This window comes from Cyprinus carpio, chromosome A6, assembly GCF_018340385.1.
Source record: "Cyprinus carpio isolate SPL01 chromosome A6, ASM1834038v1, whole genome shotgun sequence".
NCBI lineage: Eukaryota > Metazoa > Chordata > Actinopteri > Cypriniformes > Cyprinidae > Cyprinus > Cyprinus carpio.
In genome coordinates, this window is record NC_056577.1 from 2,883,758 (window position 1) to 2,908,893 (window position 25,136).

General features: G+C 36.0%; 2 protein-coding genes across 2 annotated transcripts; both read right to left on the reverse strand.

The window, feature by feature from the left end:
* Window positions 1–205: 205 nt before the first annotated feature.
* LOC122145223 (DNA repair and recombination protein RAD54-like) lies at window positions 206–948 on the reverse strand. Its single transcript, XM_042757439.1, has 2 exons — window positions 549–948; window positions 206–369 (listed from the first exon to the last, which is right to left on the reverse strand). The coding sequence occupies exons 1-2, from the start codon at window positions 692–694 to the stop codon at window positions 243–245; spliced, it is 273 nt and encodes a 90-aa protein (XP_042613373.1). The 5' UTR covers window positions 695–948; the 3' UTR covers window positions 206–242.
* Window positions 949–6,991: 6,043 nt separating this feature from the next.
* On the reverse strand, window positions 6,992–24,616 carry LOC109060043 (neurturin-like). The gene is made up of 4 exons (XM_042757529.1): window positions 24,214–24,616; window positions 15,056–15,126; window positions 14,313–14,472; window positions 6,992–8,055 (listed from the first exon to the last, which is right to left on the reverse strand). Exons 1-4 carry the CDS (start codon window positions 24,242–24,244, stop codon window positions 7,631–7,633), a joined length of 687 nt encoding a protein of 228 aa, XP_042613463.1. The 5' UTR covers window positions 24,245–24,616; the 3' UTR covers window positions 6,992–7,630.
* Between the last annotated feature and the right edge of the window lie 520 nt (window positions 24,617–25,136).

Sequence of the window (25,136 nt, forward strand, 5' to 3'; positions counted from 1 at the left end):
ATGTGTTTTTTTTGAGGGTTAAGTGTTAATAATGTATTTTTTGTAGATAATGACTGTTAAAGGGAAAAATGCGATGAATTTAAAGCTGCCTTATCATTTAGTCAAAACAAGGATGCGATGAATGAAATGCATCATATAACCAAATGCGAAACCTAAAATGACTAAAGATTAAAATGAAAGCCGAAAATATAAAAGCTAGATAAGAACTATGATGGTTAAAATAATAATAAAATGATAAAAAATTAAATAGACTTAGAGGTTGACCACACCACGTGTCTGAATGGAAACACAGAAGTGTTGTTGAATCTCTCCACAATCTTAGCTCTCTTCTTGATGGACATCGTCCCATCCAGCCTGACATAAAGGTATCTATTTGTGAAGAAATGTATATTATTACACCAATTTCAACTTATTACCTACAACATAGCATAAGGATGAATGGTTAAAATGTTGGTTCATGGCTCTAAACCTCTAAAACCTCTATAAAGAAAGGAACTGGGGGAAAGTGGGCAGTCCCTGGTGTTGGATTTAAGTGAAATGAATCTCACCTTCGGGTTCGACACAGTTTTTCAAAAAGATCCAAAGTCTGTGTGTAGTTAGAGACCAGAACCACTTTGTCACTCGTTGTTGTTCTGGTCATCGCCAGGATATAGTCCAGTACTAGCATCTTCCCTGAAAACAAGATGACCGTCATGTAGATTAGGGTCAGAGGTTCATGAATCTATTATGGCTCTGGTGTTAAGTTAGTGTTTAGTGCCTCTGCAGCTACTATCATGACCTGTCGCTGTTAGATTAGTTCATGCTAGATTGTGGTGAGTGTTGTTCGGTGCATCAGAAGCACTTTGGGGGTTCCACGGTGCAGCTCTGTCTCTGAAGTTAATGGTCCTTGTGGTGCAACCCCTTTCTGAGCCCACAGTGCAAATGTTTGGGGTTGGTATGATTTTTGAGACTCTTCTGCTCACAAAGACTATAGAAATACAGTATTGTGAATTATTACAATTTAAAATATATATATTTTTTTTTAAATATACTTTAAATTTTAATTTATTAGCATGATCTTAAAAACATGTTCAGCTGAAGTAAATCATATGATAATAGTTCATCCAAATGTAAATTGTGTCATCCACTACAATCAATTTAAACCCCACATAACAGAGTTCACACTACTATTAAAAAGTCAGAAGTCTCTTCTGCTCACCAAGGCTCATCCATACAGTAAAACAGTAATAATGTGAAATATTTTACAAATTAAAAGATCTGATTTCTATTGTAATATATTTTAAAATGTAATTTATTCCTGCGATCAAAGCTGAATTTTCAGCATCATGATTTCACTATTCTCCTTCATTCTTATCCTGTTATTATTGTAAAATGTCAATAAACAAATTAAGCAAAATAAATAAATAAAAATTAAATAACATTATTTTATTTATCTGTTATACTGAAGAGACATTTTTTGAGGTATTCAGATTTATTTTGGTTTTAGAACATAAACTGATTGCTGTTCTCACAAATCAACTCTTTCTTGTTTTTCGCTGGCATGTCTCTTTGACTAGTGCATCTTTTTTGAGCCTATATTTAGTATAAGTAAAATACTTAAGTACTGTTAAAATCAGATACTGTAAGACTCTGCTGTAGAGTAAAAACTGAAAACAGTCCATCATGATGATGATAATAATTCAGTCAAGAGCTTTAACTCACCACCGGGTCAGGCTCCCAGTCCTCATCATCTGAATTGTTTCCTTTTGGCCACCTAACCAATTTAGCGTTTTATATTAATTTACATTTCACATTTACATTTAATCATTTAGCAGATGCTTTTTTTAAAAGGCTTTTTTATTATTTTAATTGTTGTTTTACATTTACCAACGAGAACCAACAAAACGGTATACAAGTGCTATGACAAGTCTCAGTTAGTCTAGTACAGAACAGGTCTTTTTTTTTTTTTTTTTTTGAATATGATAGACAAGAAAAAGAAAAAGGTAAGTACTAGTATTAGTTGGTTAAGTGCAGGCGAAAAAGATGAGTTTTTTTTTGTTTTTTAAAAATGAGTAAAGACTCAGCTGTTCGAATTGAGATCGGGAGGTCATTCCACCAGCTGGGTGCAGTCCAGGAAAAAGTCCGTGAGAGTGATTTTGAACCTCTTTGGGATGGCACCACAAGGCGTCGTTCACTTGCAGAGCGAAAACTTCTGGAGGGCGCATAAGATTGAACTATGAGCGTAGGTATGTTGGTGCCGTGCCAGTGGTCGTTTTTTAGGCAAGCATCAGAACCTTGAATTTGATGCGAGCGGCTACTGGTAGCCAGTGTAACCTGATGAGGAGAGGAGTAACGTCAGCTGTTTTTGGCTCATTGAAGACAAACCCTCGCTGCTGCATTCTGGATCAGTTGTAGAGGCTTGATAGTACATGCAGGAAGGCCCGCCAGGAGAGCATTGCAATAGTCAAGTCTGGAGAGAACAAGAGCTTGAAAAAGAAGTTGGGTGGCTTGCTCTGACAGAAGGGTCTAATCTTCCTAATGTTGTATAAGGCAAACCTGCAGGACCGGGTCGTTGTAGCAATATGGTCTGTGAAGCTTAACTGATGATCCATCACAAATCCTATAGGTTTCTGGCTGTCCTGGAAGGAGTTATGGTTGACGAACCCAGCTGTATAGAGTAGTTGTGATGAAACGATGGGTTAGCTGGAACCACCAGCAGTTCAGTCTTAGTAAGGTTGAGCTGAAGGTGATGGTCATTCATCCAGCTAGAAATGTCCACTCAGACAGGCTGAAATGCGAGCAACTACCGTCGGGTCATCTGGTTGGAATGAGAAGTAGAGTTGAGTGTCATCAGCATAGCAGTGATAGGAAAAGCCATGCTTCTGAATGACAGATCCTAATGACGTCATGTAGATGGAGAAGAGAAGCGGTCCAAGTACTGAGCCTTGAGGAACCCCAGTAGCAAGTGGTTGTGACTTAGAAGTCACCCCTCCAAAAACACCATGAAGGATCTATCAGACAGGTAGGAAGTTAAGCCACTGGAGTGCGGTTCCAGAGATGCCCATCTTTCTGAGGGTGGACAGGAGAATCTGGTGATTAACGGTGTCAAAAGCAGCAGACAGGTCCAGCAAAATGAATACTGAGCATTTTGAAGCTGCTCTTGCCAGTCGCAGGGCTTCAGTAACCGAGAGCAGGGCAGTCTCAGTTGAGTGGCCACTTTTGAAGCCAGATTGGTTGCTGTCGCAGGAGGTTGTTCTGTACAAGAAACATAGAGAGCTGGTTGAACACAGCTCGTTCAAGTGTCTTTGCAATGAATGGAAGAAGGGATACCGGTCTGTAGTTTTCTAGAAGTGCTGGATTTTAATGGTTTCTTAAGCAGTGGGCTTACCCGAGCCTGCTTACAAATGCTGAGGGAAAATGTACCAGAGTGAAGAGAGGAGTTGATAATGTTGAGTAAGTGAAGTTATGACTGAAGAAGAAATCGCTTGAAAGGAGGTGAGTGGGGATCGGATCAAGTGGGCAAGTAGTAGGATGACTGGACAGGATAAGTTTGGAAACGTCCGTCTCTGAGAGTGGAGAGAAGGAGGAGAGAGAGTGAGCACCATGCATATTAATATTATTATAAATATATAATTTTAATATTTGTATAAGCAGAATATAAACATATTTTTAATTTTTTTTTAGGTTGTATATATATATTATGTTGTAATGTTTGTTGTAAGCATATTTTTTTATATACTGATATAAAGAAATTGTAAACAAAGTGTTTTATTACATTATGGGATTTGTCATTACTTGTCAGTGTAAGTGAGCCCATGGCATCAAAATGGAAATATACAAGTTATAATGTCTTGGTGATTTTAGTTTAATAATAGTAAATTATAGTTTTAAACAACGGAATTTGTCATTAAGGGTTATGTAGTGTTTTTTATTTGCTTAATATGCTTTTATAGATTCTATTAGATTCTTAGTTTTAAGGTTTGTCTGAATGTTTTGTCAATATTTTATATAAACGTAAACCGTGACTGTCCGCTAGATGGCGCAGTTGTGTCATTTACTCACAAACATGAAGAAGGTTAGTGTCTTAGTTCTTGATATCTTGTGTGAAAAATAAGAGAAGAAAAAAAAACAAGTACAATTATAGTAGTTCAGTGGAAAGATGTGAGCATTATTAAAGCCCCGGAGAACATAAATATATCCATTGCATTGTGCACAGTTGCCTAATTTCATGCTTTCACTCACCTTTTGTTCTAAAAGACCCAGACACTAACAGTGTGCAGCATGACAGTAATCAGACGCATCAGTCTGTGTTTTGTATAAACATGTGCTGTTAGAGAATTCAGACACACCATTAATGTGGAATAGTTCTGCTGAGGCCTCAAACAAGTTAACATACTATTGCAATAGCATAACATATATTAGTTTGAAAATGCATTTTTGATTTATATATATATATATATATATATATATATATATATATATATATATATATACTGTATATATAGTGGTTTAGAGAGAGTAACTGTGACTTGTCTTGTATGAAAATGTTGGTGCAAAGCAAAACACAAAATGAAACACGTAGTATGACACACAAAGATAAAATGTATTTCTCTTTAAATGCATCATCTGTATAAAAATCTGAGCAATAAATTCCAGGTATATACATTTTATAAATAATAAAAATATAATTATGATAACATGTATACGAAAAAAAAAAAATACAATAAATACATCAAACAATAGCAGTAATTTCCCTTAAATAAAGCAGGGGATGCATAGCATCCAAAGGGTAAAATGATGCCATCCTGAAGGAAAAGATTCCACTGCGCTGCTGGGAAACAAAATGAGCAGCTCACGACTAAACCCTGCTTCCCTCAGATCTCAGAGGAACACAGCTCAAAACTGAAACCTTCCAGATTATCAGAACAACATGATTGCGTTTGATATAAAGGTGAGTGATGAGTCAGTGAAGAACCTGACATAATGAATATATGACATCTTTCAAATGTTGGGTAGTAAAGGAGATCTATCATCTATGAGTCCAAAAACAGAAATGGAGAAAAGTAACAAACAGGGCCAAAACACTGCAAGTAATCTAACAAAACATTAGGAGGTCAAACTGGTGTCTACTGTATGAGGTTTTCTATTAGCCGAATGCTTAATATCAATACAAAATAGTTGATAAAACCCTGTTACATTCAAAGGCAGTAACAAAAATGGAATTTGTGATTTAAAATCCCCTTAGTCATAAAATGCTTTTAGTTTAAGGGTTAATCTCATGACTGGTCACATTTAAAAAAAAATTAAATAAAATAAAATAAAATAAAATAAAAATAAATAAGTAAAGAAATAAAATAAAAAAAATAAAATTAAAATAAAATAAAATAAAATAAAAAAAAAAAAAAAATAGAAAAAAAAATTAAAATAAAAAAAAAAATAAAGAAATAAAATAAAATAAAATTATAAAAAAAATTAAAAAGAAATAAAATAAAAAAATAAAATAAAATAAAATTATAAAAAATAAAATAAAACAAAATAAAATGAATTGAATTGAACTGAATTGAAATGATGCAAAAAATGTATTAGGTTTTTCATTACTGTGACAGTCTTATGTACTACAGTAAAAAAGCATGTACAACAAATACTACTGTACCATAATGTATAAATACAATGTAAAAGTTATGCATCATTAAATTTTGTACATTACATTATTGAGAATGTGAATTTTGTGGGAAAATGTACTGAACTGATGAAATGAAAATAAAAATATCATAAAAATGTTTTAAAAATCCTAAAACTTGGCTTAATTTGCTTTAAAAAATTGGTAAAATGTCCTGTTTATTTCTACTGAATTATAGCGTGAAACTGAGAATGTTCACAGGTACTTATAGTGTCTTTGAGAACATTACAAGTGATATATGAGTAAAAGTAAACCATGTGAGAAACGGAATAGAAGCGCGTGACGGTCGATTATAGAGGTGTAAACCACATCCCTACCTGAGGTGATCTGCTCTTTGCTTTGGTATATCATTCTCCTAACAATAAGTCAACACCCAAAAACAGAGAACAAAAACATGAAATGTGACAATGTCTCGACTGAAATACATTTTGGTAAACCGATACAGTGCTGTGTGCTGCGAACTTTAGCCAGGACACCATTTAATTTAACTGACAAATCAAATATGTCACGTACCCTGACAAAGATCCTGTCCATAATAGAAAATGCACAGAAAATCAGACATCAACAACGTTGATCAAAGAAGTTTGAAATTATAGAGGTATTTCTTGATAGCAGAGGTTATGGAATATAGCATCAGGAGAACTTGTTAGCTGTCGGTTGTGTTTGTGCAAGTGTGTAACGCCAAGGGCACATTACAAGATGCTCACAAGTCAACCTGAGCCATTTAAACACTCATGGGTGAACTCACTAAACTGCACGCAAAAACCTGCATATTATTCATTATACGACCTGCGATCTTGTTTATTCTGCGTTGGTACAGCATCATTACTCCAGTCTCCTTCAGAAATCATTCTAATATACTGATTTGCCGCTCAAGAAACGTATTATTATCAATGCTGAAAACATTGTGCTGCTTCATTTTTTTTTTCTTGTGGAAATAGAAAGTTCAAAAGAACATTTATATGAAATATAAATCTTTTGTAGCATTATAAATGTTTTTACTCTCACTTTCAGTCAATTTAATACATTATTGCCGAATAAAGGTAGGATATTAATATCATACCGACCCAAACTTTTGAACAATAATGTAAATGTGGTCACTGACATTCTTTTAAATCCAAGAATGATTACTTTACATGTAAAACAGGCCTATTATAGTATACATTATTCACAAATTTCAATGTGTGCACTGCTTATGGAAAGCAGGCGGAATTTTGTTTAAAAGTGAAAAAGAGTTAAAAATAGTTTGTGTATTTTTTTTAGTTTTTGTGGATTTTTTAGTTATTATGGCAGCAGTAATTGATGTAATGGTGTGTTATAGGTGTTATACGTCCAGACATGCAGTGTAATCGAGCCTGATTTCATCATTATAAAGAGCCGATGCAGAAATCCACCACTCATAACTTTCAGAACCGGCCTGCAAAATGGAAATCTGCTGCATGAACAAATGTTTGGCCTGTGTCTGAAAAAAACCTGGACTACTCACAAACATAAAAAAGGTGACGCGCTTCGGTCTTGTAATGTGCACATGGCTTAAGGAAAGTGTGTGTATATTAAACACACATGCTAAGCTGACAAGTGAATTAAAAGCACCTTCTGTTGTGTTAAAATGAACCTTCATGGTATCCATGTTCTTAAAACATCTCATAACCCCTAGAGGCAGATCATGTGAAATGTAGGCCTTCAAGTTACTTTTCACAAACTATCCATGCAGTCTGGAGCAGGAATCTGATGACCTGCTTCACAGGTACAGTTTTTAGCTCTCCGAGGTCACATGACGCAAACCCCTACGCTCTCTGACCGTCTCCCTGCAGGACGTCCCGTATTCCTGTGGCTCCTGACGGTAGCAGATCCGCTGCGTTTGTAGTGCATCATCAGGAGCGCTGCATCCGATTCCTTGCACTGGAGTTTCCTCGCTTTCTACACCGGAGCTTTGGGTTGATTTTACCGGCAGTGTCTCCTGGGCTTCTCTCATCCCACACAGCTGCAGTTGGCCGCTGAAAGCCATTTGATGGTCTGCCAGCTCGTCTGGGCGTCCATGAAAGAGACGGTCTCGAAGCGCGTGGGTCTGCAGCAGGGGTGGATGCTCACCTTGCGGCTCGGAACGCTTCCGTTATCCGTCAGCACCTTTAGGGCCAGGTCGTAGTTCTTACGGGCGCTCGTGCACGTCCCCACGCAGTACTTAAACAGCACGATCTCGTCCGAGTCGTAGCCGAGGCCCAGATCACGCACCTTCATCTCTTTCCTCTCCAAACGACAGTCCTGGCTGCTCCGGCCTCGCTTGCGGTTGCGCCGTTCCTTACGGTTCCTCTGAGATTTCCGTGAACTGGAGCTGTCTGTAGAGGAGCGCTGCCACCGGATTCGATGAGCCTCGCCTTCCTCGGCCAGGGACGAATCTAAGGGGACAGAAAACACAAGCTGATGAGAGAAGTGACCACAGAACGTGATCAAACATAAAGATCCTGTCATCATTACTAATTTTGTAACAAACACAAATTAATTATTTTATTCTCGGCTACAGAAAGGTGAAATTTTGAGATAAATTGGGGCTATTAAGTTTGAAAATGACAAAAAGCACCATAAAAGCATCACAAATTGTACAACATTTAGTTGATGGTCCTTGATCTGATTGGTCGAGCAATGTTTCATAGGTGCTAATATAGCAGTCCAACATCATTGGACTTTTCACTGTTTCACGTTCATTTTTTTTTTATAAAAACTCTAAAGATTTATTGATTATTAAATGTAAAAAATGTTGACATTACTTAAAGAATTAAATAAAGTTAACTTTTATCTGAATCTAGAAGTTTGGTGTTTGGTGGTTAGGGTATGATTGATTTGATTGTTTGTTTTGTTTGTCTGTTTGGTCAAAGCATGGGGACCTATAATGATATAACTTCATGTTTATAGATTTAATAGACATTTTAGCATAAAAAGTAGTCTCACACAAAAGAGGGTCTTTGAGACACTATAGGTTTGTCTTTACTTATATATGCCGTTTTGTTACTATTTACAGTCTGTCGAAACATTTACTTGCAGAAATATCACACTTGCGATAGTCATTCATAGCCATATAGGATGGTGATTACTTCATTTAATTGGCCATCAAAAAAAAAAAAAAAAAGACCTTTGCCCTTCACCAAGAACTACTCAAATCAGCCAAACTCTGCCCTTCACCGTAACTCTCAAATCACATATAGCCAATAAATGAGCCATATCATGTTTGATGCAAATATAATTTGATCACAAGATACACAAGAGCCAATGATATGTCACGATCACCAGCTGGAGTGCCTTGGTTGTCCACTAGAGGGCACTTCATCCCAGACTTCGGCCACAATATCAAGGACTTCAGTCCCCATCATCTTCTGCCCGGTCTCATTAGTACTCATTGTTTGCACCTGTGTCTCATTAGCATTGTTAGCTCACCCTATATAAGCCTGCTTCTCACTTTCATGCTTTGTCAAGTTTTGTATGTGTCTGTACTGCAATTCTAAGCCTTGTATCCTAGTGTTCCTGTGGCTCAGTGGTAGAGTGTTGCATTAGCAGTACAAAGGTTGTGGGTTCGATTGTGGGGAGCCATTTATGCTGCAAGTGGTTATGCTGTGGCATGGGGGTTCGGTGCCTTGCTCAAGGGCACCTCAGTCGTGGTATTGCCGGCCCGAGACTCGAACCCACAGAATTAGGGTTAGTTGTGGTTATGTGTATACATTAGGCCACAACTACAGATGTATAGGCTGAATGCACTGTAAGTCGCTTTGGATAAAAGTGTCTGCTAAATGCAAAAAATTAATAATAAATTAATTCTCCCATATACTGGCTCCTGGTCTTGTTATTCTGCCTGTTTTCTGGATGACTCTGTTTGCCTCAGCCCCTTACTCTGTCCTTGTTTTGGATTGCCTGTTTGTGAATTACCGTTGCCTGCCTTTGGATGACATTTGTGGATTACTCCTTCAGTGAACTACTGCATTTGGATCCTTTAGCTTCGTGTCACCATGGAGTTCATGACAACATAAAACCAAATGCTACACTGTACAAAATTATTTTTCAAAGCTGTAAATAAAACATAGATTACTGGAGCAGATTTCACAAGAAAATTCTATTTCAAAATGTCATGTTTAATTTAATGTGTTACTTGCCGATTCTTTGTAATTATTGAAATCTGAACTTTGGAAATTCCCTAGCATTTTCTAAGTGAAAACTGTTTTGAAGTAAATCCTAAAAAATGTATATATATTTTTCAGTGTACATGTCTATAACAGCAACAAATGGATTTGGGCTCTACGTGCAGGGCAATATTTTAAATGCATTTCTGTTCCTGTTCTGTTATAACATCATTTCAGAACACTTGGAATATAATGCAATAACTTAGACTGACTACTTACAGTATCATAGTTTTTTGCTATTGTGCTTTTTTGACAGAACCCGTCCCATCCACTTTCATTATGTTCCTGTGGCTCAGTGGTAGAGCATTGCAGCGCAAAAGATTGTGGGTTCAATTCCCAGGGAACACACATACTGATTAAAAAATAAAAAATGTATAGCCTGAATGCAATGTAAGTCACTTTGGAGAAAAACGTCTGCTAAATGCATAAATGTACATTATATGGAAAACAGTGGCCATTTTCTAGACAAAAAAATCACCTTTTGTGTTCCACAGATAGAAAGTCATTCAGGTTTGGAATGACGCTGGCATGAGTAAAAGATTTTTGGTTGAACTATTTCCCCAGAGAATACAGATTCCAGCACGTGGCTCTGATGCATTAAAATAGTCTCAATTCCTGCCAAGCAAGGCACATCCGCCCACTGTAATGTAACACTGGCATTTAAAAGGGTGATAACACTAGTGGCTCTGGTTCACGCCTCAGCAGCTGATTGTAACGTGTCCACGTCTCTCCATGGTGTGAAATTCCTCCTGCTGTTTGCAGAGCACCTAACTGCCACTGCACTGGACTATTATTGTACTGTAACTCATGCAACTGCAGCATGCAGTGCTGAAAACATCCCACAACATGCCACATCATGTTTATAGTTTTTTTTTTAAGTCACAAGGTGAGCAGAACCTTAGAATATGATTCAAACTCTCTCCAGGCGAAGATTCCAGTAATTAGCTTCCAAGGGAGCAATTTGCTATGTCAAAACCTGCACGGAGGAGCTCTGGATTATTTGAAGAGGAACATAAAATTGATAAGGAAGAGCGCGCTGAGATTATTCTAATGCATGCATGAGCCAGGGAAAAACATGTCAAATGCATTGGGTGTGAAAAACATCTGTGTGTCTCAGTAAAGAAACAATCCCTCCTCTTAAAGGTGAAGTGTGCCGTTTTTTATGTTGAAATAATTTCTCTTATCCCAGCTGATGCTGTACATTTATTTTTAAACAATATCACATAGAAGATGGTCCTACTACTTGATAGATATCATACTACCAGTTTTCTTAAGGTTCAGAGACAAAATATTCCTTATGTGCATCACAGCAATAAATTACATTGTAAAACATATTCACACAGAAAACAGCTATTTCAAATTGTAATAATATTTCACAATATTACAGTATTTTCGATCAAATACATGCAGCCTTGGTGAGCAGAAAAGACATGTTTCAAAAACATTTTTAAACAGTGTATGTTTTATGCAGCTTCTTTGCAGACCTACAGCGGTACCTTTCATGTCACATCTGTTAATATATTGTGCATTTTAGCTGTTTTGTGTATTTTAACGGCCAGTCAGCATCCATTGATGGCGGTGTTTTTGAGAACAGGGTCTAATTCAGTGGCAGCAAAATGGTCAATATCACGGTTGACTTCCTGAAGAGTGTAAACACTGTGAGGCTGTGGCTCTGTAAAAACACGGCTCTGTTTGTTTGCTCAGCATGTCAGCTTGTGGCTCAACCAATGCTGATCATGTTTATCACACTACACAAATCAGAGTACATGGACATGCTGGTATATATGTCAGAAGAGCCTTAGAGCTGATTACAGAGAAAACATTTCTATATCTTAAGACTGTATTGGTCCTCACAAGAGATACTCATGGTAAGTTTTCATTCCACTTGTGTTTCTACATTATTATGTGCACAGATATATTATTTCCACTGAACATAACGAAAATAGCAAAAAAACAGAATAATTTACAAGGAATTTGCCTCGAAGCAACGTGTCACTGTGACATAAACACAGAATCACAGGATGAGAGGAACATCGTCTTAAATTTCAACAAAGATGTTCCCTATAAATACCGAAAAAGTGTTGAAGGCTTAATGTCACATAAACACCCAGGTCACATTTCACCCTAAAATCAAAAGGAAAGAAGAAATCATATTTTGCATAAAGAAAGTGAGTCCTATTTATATTTCATTGTGACATTCATTGTAATCACATTTAAGAACATTAACCCCCAACTTCTCTTTACTGTGATACTTCTAAATGATTCTAAGATTTCTTTACTGTTTTTTACTGATTTTCTACTGTTTTCAAATTATAGTAATAAAATGTTATACATATATGCAATGTTATGTAAACGGTTAGACTTAACATAAATCATTCTAAACCATAAAATCAGTATTTAGAGCAGGATTTGATTTGCCAACACTGAACACAACTACACTGACCTAGACCGACTCCAGTTGAGCAGAAAAGATTTAATAAAATGTGTTTGTTTGCAATGCTGAGTAAGGAGGCAAGATTGTGATATATCATGAAAACTAGGTTGTTTTAAACATTAAATGCTGGTTTTGGTCTGTTCTATCTCAGAGGTCTTAAACCTTCTGTATGCAATAATGGCATAATTTTGAAATCATCTGTATAACTAATATTCAACTCAGTGAAGTTAAAAAATATACATAAAAAAACAACAACTTTAAAATAAAAAAATTCAAAACATAATGTTTAGCTGTCTTCTGTGTGTGTGTATATATATATATAATATATATAGGTAATATATATATATATATATATATTTTTTCTTTTTTTTTTTTCTTTTTTCAATAAATGATGACCAAATTGCGGGGGGTGAAATATGATCTGGACATGTTTTTGACAGGTTTTGTGAGATTCACCCATTAGGTCTTTGTGAAGTGTCTGAGGTAATAGCAAGTGTAAGGCATCATTCCCAAAGGATTCAAAGCTCTGACAGGTTAGACAGAAAATGCAATAATAACTCAAGTAAGAAGCCTGAGAAGACTGATCTGGTTTCAACTTCCATTCCTCCAACCTAAAGAAGCAGGCTTCGCATATCACAGAAAACACACAAATGAAATCTCCTTTGTTTATCTCAATTGTTTTTCCTATCCACAAATAAGATTAAGTTGAGAAAAAACAATAATAATAAGACTTCTGTTTTAGCGGTCAAAGTCTGCAATGTAAAGTTAGAGATTTCAATATAAGTAAGCATTTCTCATCAACACATTTCTTATCAAATTTCCAAATGATCTGAAACACTATCCATATTTTATAGCTCTATACACTAACTGCATATCAACTATTGACTTACTTGTTAATACTTCTATTTCTCCTACATAATATTAAGAGAAACATCTGAGACAAAGTTGATAGTTAATGAAACATAAAGTAATTGAGACCTTCACATCTGAAACACTTTGTGACAACATATAATTTTGAAATTGCTCACATCTATCAGCAAGTGTTGTTGATGGGTTAATTTTACTGTAGGTACAGACAAAAAGTCTCCAATTTTAATTACATGCTTTGCAATAACGCCAAAGCTGGATGAGGCTTGTAAACTAAAGTAAAGTGTAGTTGAAATGAGGAAATTGTCAAAAGAGTTATATCTCAACTGAGAGTTTGAGTCAAAAGTGCAATTACACGTTTGTTTTCTCTAACAGTGTTTTGTTGAATTTGGTACTTTAAAATGGTCCTATATTAGGATAATTTCTGTGAATTTTGTCCTGGGGTTTTAAAGACAATTAATATAGTAATATTGTCATTTTAACTGAACTGACACTGTCAGATGAGAACAAAATTTGAACTGAATTGAGCTGGATAATGACACTAACTTTGCACTAAATTAAATAAACTGCATTACATTTTCATTATGCTTTAATATTTTATATAGATGCATTACTTTGAATTTGCTTAATTTTTTTTTATGTGCATTAGCTTTATTTGTTTAATAATGTTTTTTTTCTTTTTTATATTGATTAATCGGCTTTGATACAATCTGTATTGTATAAATTGCTATATGAAATTGCTTCTCTGCATTTCTCCTCTTTTCTAACTTGCTTCCTAACCTAGTTGTCAAATAAACCTGGCATTGTATATTATGAATATTTTTGGCACTCTGATGAATTTCCCCCCCCTCTTTTGCTTTGGATAAAAGCTAAATGCATACATTTATTTTAAATACATATATTTATTATTTTTATTTTATTTATTTGCATTATCAGTATAATCATATTTCGTAATATCTGACAAGACAAATCTGAGGTTGGGGACAAAAGGTTATATATATATATATATATATTTTTTTTTTTTTTTTTTTTTTTTTTTTTCTCAGAGCCAATAATAATACTAATAATAATGGAAATATTTAGCAGCTTTAACCTCTTAGAAATCAATCACTCATTGCTCATTCCCTGAAGTCCAAAGTGTGACAACTAGCCCCGGTTTGCTATACAGTGTCAGGTATATACTGACCATGATGTCGTGCCCATGGTGCTCTGCTCTGCCACTCTTTCTGTGGTTCTGGAGCGGTTGAAGAGGCTCTCAGTTTGCTAGGACGGGGTTCTGCATTCTCCTCCTGAAGGAAATGTCCATCAACAAGACCCAGAAAACATACAAACACAAGCAGCATCACCTGCAAGAAGAACAAAAGATGTCATAATAACTGATTCAGCATGTACTGAACTGAAGCTGTTGTTATGATTGTAAAGAAAGAGCCAGTAACACACGCTAGTAGGAAATACAATGACATGAATCCTCAGGATTAATATAGTGCACTGTCATGGCCTGCCCATTACTCGTCTGTGTTATATAAACCCTGACAGAGTAAACCGATCCGTGATGTCCGATCGGCCCCATTAACATGTATACGCTTCCCACCCCAAACCTGAACTACAGCAGACCTCCAGTGATCCTACACAGCCAACACTACAGCCCCTTTAATTACTTAAGCAACACCCAACACCGCCGTGGATCCCCATGAATAAATATTTCAGGATGACTTTAATGAATGAATGTCTGTGGAGTGTCTGGCTTAAAAGATCCAATGAGCCGGAGTGAAAATCAAGCGTGTTGACACACAAACAAGTCCAAACGGACACGCTTCTGACACATTCGGTAATGTAGCACAGGCAAGCCTAGACCAAACAGGTGTCAGGCAGCATCGAGCTTGTGTTTATTTATTAGCTGATAACCCAAATGATATGATGAATGCTCACCTTCCAGTTCCTCAGATGACATCGGGCAGATGCAGCCACGCAGGTCTCCAGACTTCTCCACCCTTTGCCATCTAGAAAGGAAAAGATGTATAATTTGATATGCATGCAAATATAATGGCATTAAACTAAACTAAAGTGGCTCTTAAAGAAACAGTCACCAACAAATAAAAATCTCCCATTATTTTTCATTTATATATATTTTTTTATTTTATTATTTACATTCATAAGAGCTATATTATTGTGGTTTTTAATGGATCTGTCACCTACTTTGGTATCTTTTTTGCTATAGAGACGCTTCAGAGAACCGACGGCTGCATTTGTGCCAACGCTTTGACTGTTCCCTGTAGATCTCACCTTCTCACGCGCAGCCCCACGATTGGTCGATTACGTACAATACCTGCATGTTATTGGTCAAAGACTCATGTATAATTTTTGTTTTTTTTAAATAGTGTGTATTAAAAGAAAACATGTTTAAAAATGAAATAATTGTCATTTATATTGTCATATTTGTACTGTTATTTTTTTTATATAATTAAAAAAAATATTTCTCTAAAATGTCCCTCAGGAGCTGCAGCACCCCCTTTATAAATTATTATTAGATATTACTATTACTATAGTAATTATTATTTACTATTAACTATTAATATGATTTCCGTGTTAAATATTGATTCAGAGCAACCTTTGTTCTTCATCTTTTACAGTTTCTTTTCTCTGAAATGTTCCCCAGATGCTCTAGCACCCCCTTGGGAAATCATTATTATTATAAATTCAAAATAATTTTTAATATGCTTTTCACAATGAATACTGGTCCAAAGTAAATGTTTCTTGATTTTTACAGTTTCTTTTCCCGGAAATTTCCTGCAGACACTCTCCCATCCCTTCCAGGCATGCTGGGATTCCCAAAAACTCATTTACTAAGTGACAGGACAATTTTCACCTAGCAACGCCCTAGTAACCACACAGAAGACCTTGGCAACCAGTGTTGGGGAAAGTTACTCATCTGGGCTGAGCTGTTTGCTTGTTTTCAATATAAAAAAGTTATATTTTTGGCAAATGTAAAAGCCCTTTCACACCAAAAGTGAAATGAATAAGCCTCAGGCTGAAGGAAATGTAAATTCAAAAAGTTCAAACAAACCATTCAGCGATGCTGTCATTCTGGATTGCATGAAGAATAGGACGAAAGAGAAGGAAGTTCAAAAACAAAACAAAACAAAACAAATGTCATGTTTATTTAAAGTCATTTTTGCTTATTAGTATGAAATCGACATTATATCATCATTAATCACATGGCTCTGAGGGTTTCCTTGAACACATGTATAAACATGCAGACACTGAAACGCTCTCTCGTGCTGCACGGAAATGGCACACATTTAAAGGCAGCTGCTATAAAACGATTAAACAACAGGATGTGATGAAAGAAGCAACACAATTCAGAGCTGACCTAGAGAGATTGTTTCACCTGCAGCCTTAAATATCACATCTACAGCACTCTTTTGCTATGAATAACCCGCCACTGCTGAAGTCCGCAAGCTGTTGTGTGCACTGACACAGTCTGCTCAGTTGGCAACTTCACTGAGTCACATAAAGGTTAGCAGAAGATTTAAAACACTCTGTGACTGATAACACTCTTCAGTTATAAACTATAAGCATATAGAACTATTAAAGCTGAAGTGTCTGCATGCTAACGTCACTAAATAAACCCGCAAAAATAATGACAAACGGATTGGAAAATCAAGACTTGTGAAGCATTGGTGGATCATGTTGATTTTAAATGTGATTCTCATCATCTGTGTTTCCTCTGTAAGGACACCTGTGTGAACTTGAGGAGAACTGACTTCATATATTGATTAAAAATCAACAAAACACCAGCTGATTCAAACACACTGAACAAAAATAACAAAGAAAAGTGATGTTAGTCCTGCAGTATTTGATATAGACATCTGATCTGATGTTGCTCAGTCATCAAATGCTTTGACATTTAGACACTTTTAAGTGTGTTGTTCTTAGTCCTAATAGTTTCTGAGGCCACTGTATAGGTCTGTATAGGTCTGTAGATTTATATATATGTACAATTTGTTTTTTAATTCTAATTTTAATAAATATAATTGTAATAATTTTAATGGTCTTATATACAACTACATTTCCATATATTAATTTCTTTTTTTCAATTTAAATGTAATATATATATATATAATATATATATATATATATAGAGAGAGAGAGAGAGAGAGAGAGAGAGAGAGAGAGATAGTTAGATAGATAGATAGATAGATAGATAGATAGATAGATAGATTAGATATATAAAACTATGCATTTGTAACAAAGCAGTAAATCACAAAGGCACACGCCTTCGACCAATCAAAAGATGAAAATAAGTTTGAGATGATTCACCGTTGAGCAACTTCCTTCACCTTCAAATCAAGAAAGCGTTTCATTCATCACTGCGAAAGGTTGTCAAAACACGCTGTAAGCCACAAGGGTTTTGATGTGGCAATATGTTGATGATACAGGAATATTTTTTTTTTAAACGAATATGCCATTAAGATCAAACGATAAGAAACCTAAGTCAGCATCCTCCTGACATACATCAAAGAGAATGTGCTTAAAGACGGACTGTGACACTGATATGATGTGTCTGGTTTCAAACCGTCACACTGAGCTGCTAATGCTGTGCAGCACGTGCCAATCACATTCATCCACTGAAAATACCTGCAGTATACATTAGCCATTTAACATTTTACATGACAAAGTAAAGGAGCAACATGTGCAAAACCAAAGGCAAAACTTAGACAAACACACTATTGTTCAAAAGATCTGGTCAGTGTTTTTGACAGAAAATAATACTTTTATGGACAGTAAAGACATTAAAAACATTACAGAAGAATTTAATTTGAATTAAATGCTCGTTTTAAACTTTCGATTCATCAAAGAATCCTGAAAAAGAAAGAGAATCACTGTTTCCATAAGAAAATTCAGCTTTGATCACAGAAAAAAAAATGAAATTTTAAAATATATTAAAATATAAAACTGTTTTTTAATGCTAGTATGTCTACATGAAAAATGCAAGTTTTATGCAGCTTATTTATTCTGACACTTAAAAGTGTGCAACTTCTTGAAGGAAAGAGAATCAAAAATTATAAATTTTCAACCTTGAAATATTACAAACAGCAAACTAAACCCCACAGCCTTGCATTGAAGGAAAGAGACCAGAATATCACAGGGACTTGAGGATGAACTCTTTTCAGTTGTTCCAGTAAGTAACCACCTAGCAACAGCCTTACATCATGACAGGGAGGTTTTAGCAGGCAAGCACCAGTCAAACAGTTGTGAATAAGACAGACAAAGAGATGATCAGAAATGTATACATTTTATACAAGCCGGTCTGTGAACGAAGAGAGATGAGCTGCTCTGGAAGGACAATTTTAACAGAATTTAAACATGTTTCTGTTTCTGTAAATGAAGAGGCGTCTGTTTGGATTCTCTACTGAGAAACTTCTGTGTGAGCGTGACAGCGGAGCACCAGATGTCCGTCTGCGAACACACACACTCTCCCACAAGCCATCTATCTCTCATCTCCTTGTTTCTCTGTGGTGTATACAGATACACACATCTGTCAGCTCCATTAAGACAAATGAACCTGCTCTCTGACATGATGAATCAAAAACATCTCGCAAATAATAAAATCCAGCGTGTGTGCGGAACAGATAGGATACACTTTTCAGCAGTGTGTGTGCGTTCGCTGTGGGGTCCGAGCTGTCAGATGGAGAAATGGGAGCCAAAGGAGAAATCTGGGTGAGTAACGTGTGTTATTGGGAATAATGAAGACTGAGATTGAGAGCTCAACTGAAGTGACAGAAAGAGATGAATTCTGAAAAGTGTTTGTATTTGTTTACTCTGATGACATTACAGAGCATTCCACATGGCTGAGTTTGCTGAGAGAACTCGATGTGTTTTCACTCCTAACTATCCTGTACACAAGCACAAACTCATACACTGTGCTACTTCAAAATTACATTATATATCAGGGTTCCTCAAATCTTGTCCTGGAGGACCAGTGTGCTGCAGAGTTTAGCTCCAACCCTGATCAGACTCCCCTGCCTGTGATTTTCTAATGATCCTGAAGACTTTGATTAACTTGCTCAGGTGTGTTTGACTTAGGGTTAGAGCTAAACTCTTGTGGGCCAGATTTGGCATACTGGTTCAAATCCTTACCCAGAGAGGATTGTTATTATTATTATTTATTGTATTTTTTGGTTTTTGCAATAAAATGTTGCTGTTTTATAGATTAGGAGAAATACGTGAATAAAAAACAGACAAAACGAGTCAATAGTTGACATACGGAGTGTAAGATTAGTAGAAAAAAAAAATATGTGCAAAAGGCTCGGCTGGAAGATTTGATGAGAAATGTTTAAGTTCATATTGAGATCTCTGACTTTTGAGTGGCATCTTGCTAAATCTGAGCACAGTTCGAGACAGTGTTGAGATCCTGTCTGAAACTCTGAAAACTGAGAGGTATTTCTCAGGTCATGGGAATTGTTTTTTGGGCCAAAACAACAATAACTATAATGATTTATATATTATATAATTATCATAGAATATATAATTATAATTAATATGTTTTTATATATGTATGGGATAATGCATGGCTAGCTGTGCATTAAACGATTTTAACACACAACGTGGAGGGTGGTTGCTGTGCATTATACTGCTTATACCATGGTCATTTGCCAGCATTGACAAGTTAAAGCTGTTAATTATGTTTGCAGTGCAATATTTCACTGGAGGGGTAAAAATTATATTTTTATCAGTTACGGCTCGTTAGCTCTAGCATTCTGCCCACTTCAAATCAGACACACAGAGGAAATGTGACCCTGGACCACAAAACTAGTCTTAAGTGTCAATTTATTCTGAAGTGTCAATATTCTATCTGAAAGCTGAATAAATAATCTTTCCATTGATGTATGGTTTGTAAGGATAGGATAATATTTGGCTGAGATACAACTATTTGAAAATCTGGAATCTGAGGATGCAAAAAATCAAAATACTGAGAAAATCACCTTTAAAGTTTTCCAAATGAAGTTCTTAGCAATGCATATTACTAATAAAAAATTAAGTTTTAATATATTTATGGTAGGAAATTTACAAAATATCTTCAAGGAACATGATCTTTACTTAATATCCTAATGATTTTTGGCATAAAAGAAAAATCTATAATTTTGACCCATACAATGTATTTTTGGCTATTGCTACAAATATACCCCAGAGACTTAAGACTGCTTTTGTGCTCCAGGGTCACATATAGTGTGGTAAGATCACATTTATTTGAATTAATTATTGATTGATTGATCGACCGACCGACCGATTAAGAGAGAGAGATGACAGTCGTGTGAGTGAATTCCCTGAATCTGTGCATCTCTGTCTACAAACAATGAAGTTGAGTTTAATTACTTAAACAGTTGCCTCACTGCTGAGGAATATAATGCAGCAAAAGTATCTAAACTATTTTAGTAATAAAAGTGTCGGGGCAGCATTGACAACAAGTTTCTGCACTCCTGAATGTTTCTGTGTGTGTGTGTGTGTGTGTGTGTGTGTGTGTGTGTGTGTGTGTGTGTGTGTGTGTGTGTGTGTGTCAATGAAAGCAGCACATTAATATAGAACGGTGATTAAACTTGGAACTACCTGTGCATTATACAGTTTTAATGCATGCCTGCCAGCTAATCAGAATCGAGTATTCAGGCAGACCATGGTATAAGAGAAAAATAAAGTTTATAAGTCAGATTGAATGAAATGAATTGCTATTGTGTTCACATTGGTATAATTCCCTTCTAAGCATTTAGCATTTAACTAGTCTAGCTCACAGTCTGTTTACTGACCATCTGCTGAAAATCATACATAAAACCAGAAAACACTTCTTGATCTGGAAAGCTCTAACTTCACGTTATCTGACTTCTGGGAGGAAGAGCACACAGGTTCCGTTTATAAGTCCTCCTGGAAACCAAATCATGTATTCAAGGTTTTGAGGATGAAATAATCACTGAATAGGCAACATTTTCCAGGTTAGGAGCATCTAATCTGGATGGGTTTTGATTGTTTTCTGCTGTGCATTTACTTAAGTTAGTTTCTCCATAATGATCTATAACTGTGGTATACTTTTATTTCATATAAACTTGCCCCTAAACAAATGTCCTATCAGTCAGCTGGTCTCTTTCTGTCTAAGTCGGCAGTTCTTGTCCAAAATAAGCCGTATAATGTGCACCAGAATTTACATCAAAAACCTAAACTAGTATTTAACTTTATGTAAGAATCGGACCCTCTCTCCGTGGGCTCTAGTGTCCTTCTGCCCCGCTCTGACCCTGGATAAGGTGTTTCTCATTATTGCACAACTAGGCTGTTCATTAGTGGAGGCTGTAATAAATTATCCAGCGGTGGACTGCCACGTGGTGACTGCGGCCCATAATTCTTACTAACACCACGGCGCTCCTGTGTCCCGTGTGATCGCCTGACACTCATGTACTGCCCCGTTTCCATGCACACAGAGTCACGAAACCTACACTCAAGTTAAACGCTTCATCACAATTAAATGGACGCTGAAAATACACCTGAGCAATTCAAACACCAGCATTTTACATGGAAAAATCAGGGTTCTGTTCTACTGGGTCAAAGATGTGTGAGAAAAAAATGGTTGAATAAACTAAGATAAAATGCAACTAATATTTGTGCATAGTTAGGATAGCAAAGGAGAAAAAAAGGTAATTGCAACTTTTTTACACATAATTCAGACTTTTTTCTTGCAATTATGAGTTGATAATATCACACAATTTTGACTTTTTTCTCAGAGTGCGAGATATAAACTCACAGTTCTGACTTTCTTCCTCGCAATTCCGAGTTTATATCTCACAATCCTGACTTTTTACTCATAATTCTGAGTTTACATCTCACAATTCAGTTTTTCCCCCCTGCCATATAATAAAAAAAATAAAAAAGATAATTGTGACTTAACCTCATAATTCTGACTTTTCTTCTTAGAATTTAGATTTTATATCTTGTCATTCTAAGTTTGTTTTGCAATTCAGTCATTTTCCCCAGAATTGTGAGAAAAGAGTCAGATTTCTGAGATAAAAAGTTGCAAATATAACTTTTTCATTTTTTATTCTGTGGCAAAAATGTGTTTCCATAGAAAACAGTTTCTGTGTCTTTTGTTGTCAATGTCAAAGGTGTCCAATAAAACTATTTTTATTTATCTTATAATATTATTTATTAATATTAATCATTTTATAACATTAACTATTTTAATTATTTATATTTTATTTCATACTATTTAATATTTTTATATTTAAAACAATTTTTTCAAAAAGTAATGAAATAATGAATTATTTTATATTAATTAAATATCTGATTTTAAATACATTTTTGTTTTTTGTTTTTAAGTAAAAAAGAAAACTGTAAAATCTGGTTCCTGGAGCAAAAGTGAGAAGAGCTATAAGATCCAGCATTAAAGTAAGCCGTGACTAGGTGGAAACTCCATTGCGGGTGAGCGATTCTCCAAAAATAGACAGTATGGAAGTGATTAAACAGTATTACAGCTTTCAGTAGACAGTAAAACTGAAAAGAGCTTGGCGCTTGCATTAGTGTCTCTTAAAGGAGGTGTGATTCAGGCACTTGAGCGCTAAGCGCCAGCACACCCAATCTATCACAGCAACAGGAAAACGCAGCACATTAAAGACATTTCATCAGGAATACATGGCAGGTCATAAACTAAAGAGACCCACCTATGATAATACAGCGGTTCCACAAAACTCCATCAAACTCTATTTAGCAGCATCACCAAAAAGCACATCCTGTGCCCTGTGAAAAAATACCATATGCTGATATCTTAAATAAAATAAAAGCACACCAATGACTCAGCAGCACTGCTATTTAATCTTTCAACATGACATAACAAATAACCCGAGAGATACTCCACAGTCTATCCTGCTGCCTTAGTCACATAAAACACTGCCAACAGACAAATAAATTCATAATTTTGATCCAAGCTTTACAGTATGCCAGGAAGTAGCCTACAGTCTACTTGAAAATGTTTGAAATCTGATACTGAAATTCAATATTACCTGCTCAACAAACGTGCCAACCAACGCAGGCAGATGGGATACAGGTACTGGTTCTGTGTCAGAATGTTTCACATTCCAATCCAAATCTTTTAAAAAGTTATTTACAAGAGGAGACAGCAGTGGTGTGATGTTCATTGTTCTCACACATACGAGACTTCTTAGAAAGATATCAGACTTGAAGAATCACAAATGGCCATAATAAGACCCCAGAGAGGAGAAAACAGTCCTGGGATTCTCTTAACTGTATCCAGACTTCATCCCTTCCAGACAGGAAAACAGCTCTTTCAGGAGCACACTTACTGTCAGTCCCATAATCAATCATCAGCTCGGTCAGCTGGGAAAAGCTCGTCAAATAAGCAAAGGAATACACTTAATTAAGTATTCTGAGGTACATTTTCAACCCGTTTGTATGAGATTGAGGAAAGCAGGGCAGTTAAGCAGCTTTTATTTTCCTTTAAGTTTTGGGTCTTTTAATTTTTCCTTCATCTTTACTTTATTGTAAAGGAAAACTACATTTTAAATGAAGAACAAAAAGAATCAAAGTCCAAGAACTCATGCTATTTTAAAAGACAAGTCACACGTTATATTTAATAAGGTTACACATAACCATATTTAATAAATAAATAAATAAATAAATTGAATCTAATATTCTGTTGCGAATGACAAATTATTTCTGATTCTTTTGAGGGCTTAGCAGCAACACCTAAAGCAAGAACATTATATTACATATTGATAGCTATAAGTTACAATACATACTTTTTTTATTATCGAAAATAAATCTTACTTGAAAATAATTCATGCATTTTTTTGTAATAAACGCCACAATAAGAACGTTTCTGTCGACATAAATATAAAGGCTACATATACAAATTGTGTGTGTGTGTGTGTGTGTGTAAGAAAGTTTATGTATTGTTTTGTTATATATTGTGTGTTTATATTGTAGTTGTGTGTTTATTGTGTGTGTTTGTAGTGTAGTTTTGAATATTGAGTTTTAATATAGAAAAGAAAAGAAAAGAAAAGAAAAGAAAAGAAAAAAGAAAAGAAACCTACCTTTTCTGTCCTGATCGACCTCTCCTGTCATGGACTTGAGTGAAATAAATTAAGAAAAGGACAAGTGAAAATAATCCACAGATAATGAAAATGTATTCCTTAAAATGTTTCCTCTGGCCCTCTCCCTGTAGTGATGATGCATAATTCTGAACATCCACGTGTTTCACCTAAAACTGTGTCCAGAGCGTCCAGATAGCCTACTAGGGTTGTCCTGACTGACCCAGATGCGCCTGAAACGCACGAGCGGACGCGTTCAGCTCCTCGGGACGCGCTCTCTGCTCTAAACGCAGGAGCCCTGCCAAAATCAAGTCCCATAAACACATGAGAGTTTTGAACCCCTGAGGTGTCAAATTCCAGCCCCTATCACATGATACGCTACAAGCGAGCGACGCGACGTGACGCGACGAACTTCAGCGCTCCCAGAATAATCCACGACGCAAGTCTGATTATAATGAGAGCCTTCTGATTGGTCCATTGTGTGCCTACGTCACTCACGTCGCTGACTGTAATGGGTTCGAGTCCGTCGCGTCGCCAGCAGCGTAGATGAGTGAAAGACGCAAGATCAGGTAACGCGCTCACCTGGGCGAGACACTGGAGTAATGGAGCTCTATTCTATTCTACAGGTTCACTAAATAAAATATGTAGATTTGTACAGTTACAGAAGGAAATGTGAGATTTCCCAGTGTTCTGCAATGCAGAATACCCCCCATTTTATTTGTCCTCATGTGCCACATTTTAATAATTAGTCTTAGAGAGTTTGTTCAAATCACTAATCAAATGTGCACCAAATATGTGCAAATCACTTTTGGCTCAAAGTGCTTGACCACCAAATGTTTTAATTATTTTTTCTTTTCTTTGGGGGGGGGGGGGGGGGGGGGGGGGGGGGGGGGGGTCATTGTAAAATCTGCTTTTTATTCAAATGT

Coding starts and splice junctions, on each gene's coding strand:
- LOC122145223 (XM_042757439.1), bottom strand. CDS start 694: ATGACGGTCATCTTGTTTTCAGGGAAGATGCTAGTACTGGACTATATC. Junction 370..548: donor AAACTGTGTCGAACCCGAAG/GTGAGATTCATT, acceptor CTTCACAAATAG/ATACCTTTATGTCAGGCTGG.
- LOC109060043 (XM_042757529.1), bottom strand. CDS start 24,244: ATGACAGGAGAGGTCGATCAGGACAGAAAAG. Junction 15,127..24,213: donor GGTCGATCAGGACAGAAAAG/GTAGGTTTCTTT, acceptor TTTCCTTTCTAG/ATGGCAAAGGGTGGAGAAGT. Junction 8,056..14,312: donor ACCATGGGCACGACATCATG/GTCAGTATATAC, acceptor CTGTCCCCTTAG/ATTCGTCCCTGGCCGAGGAA.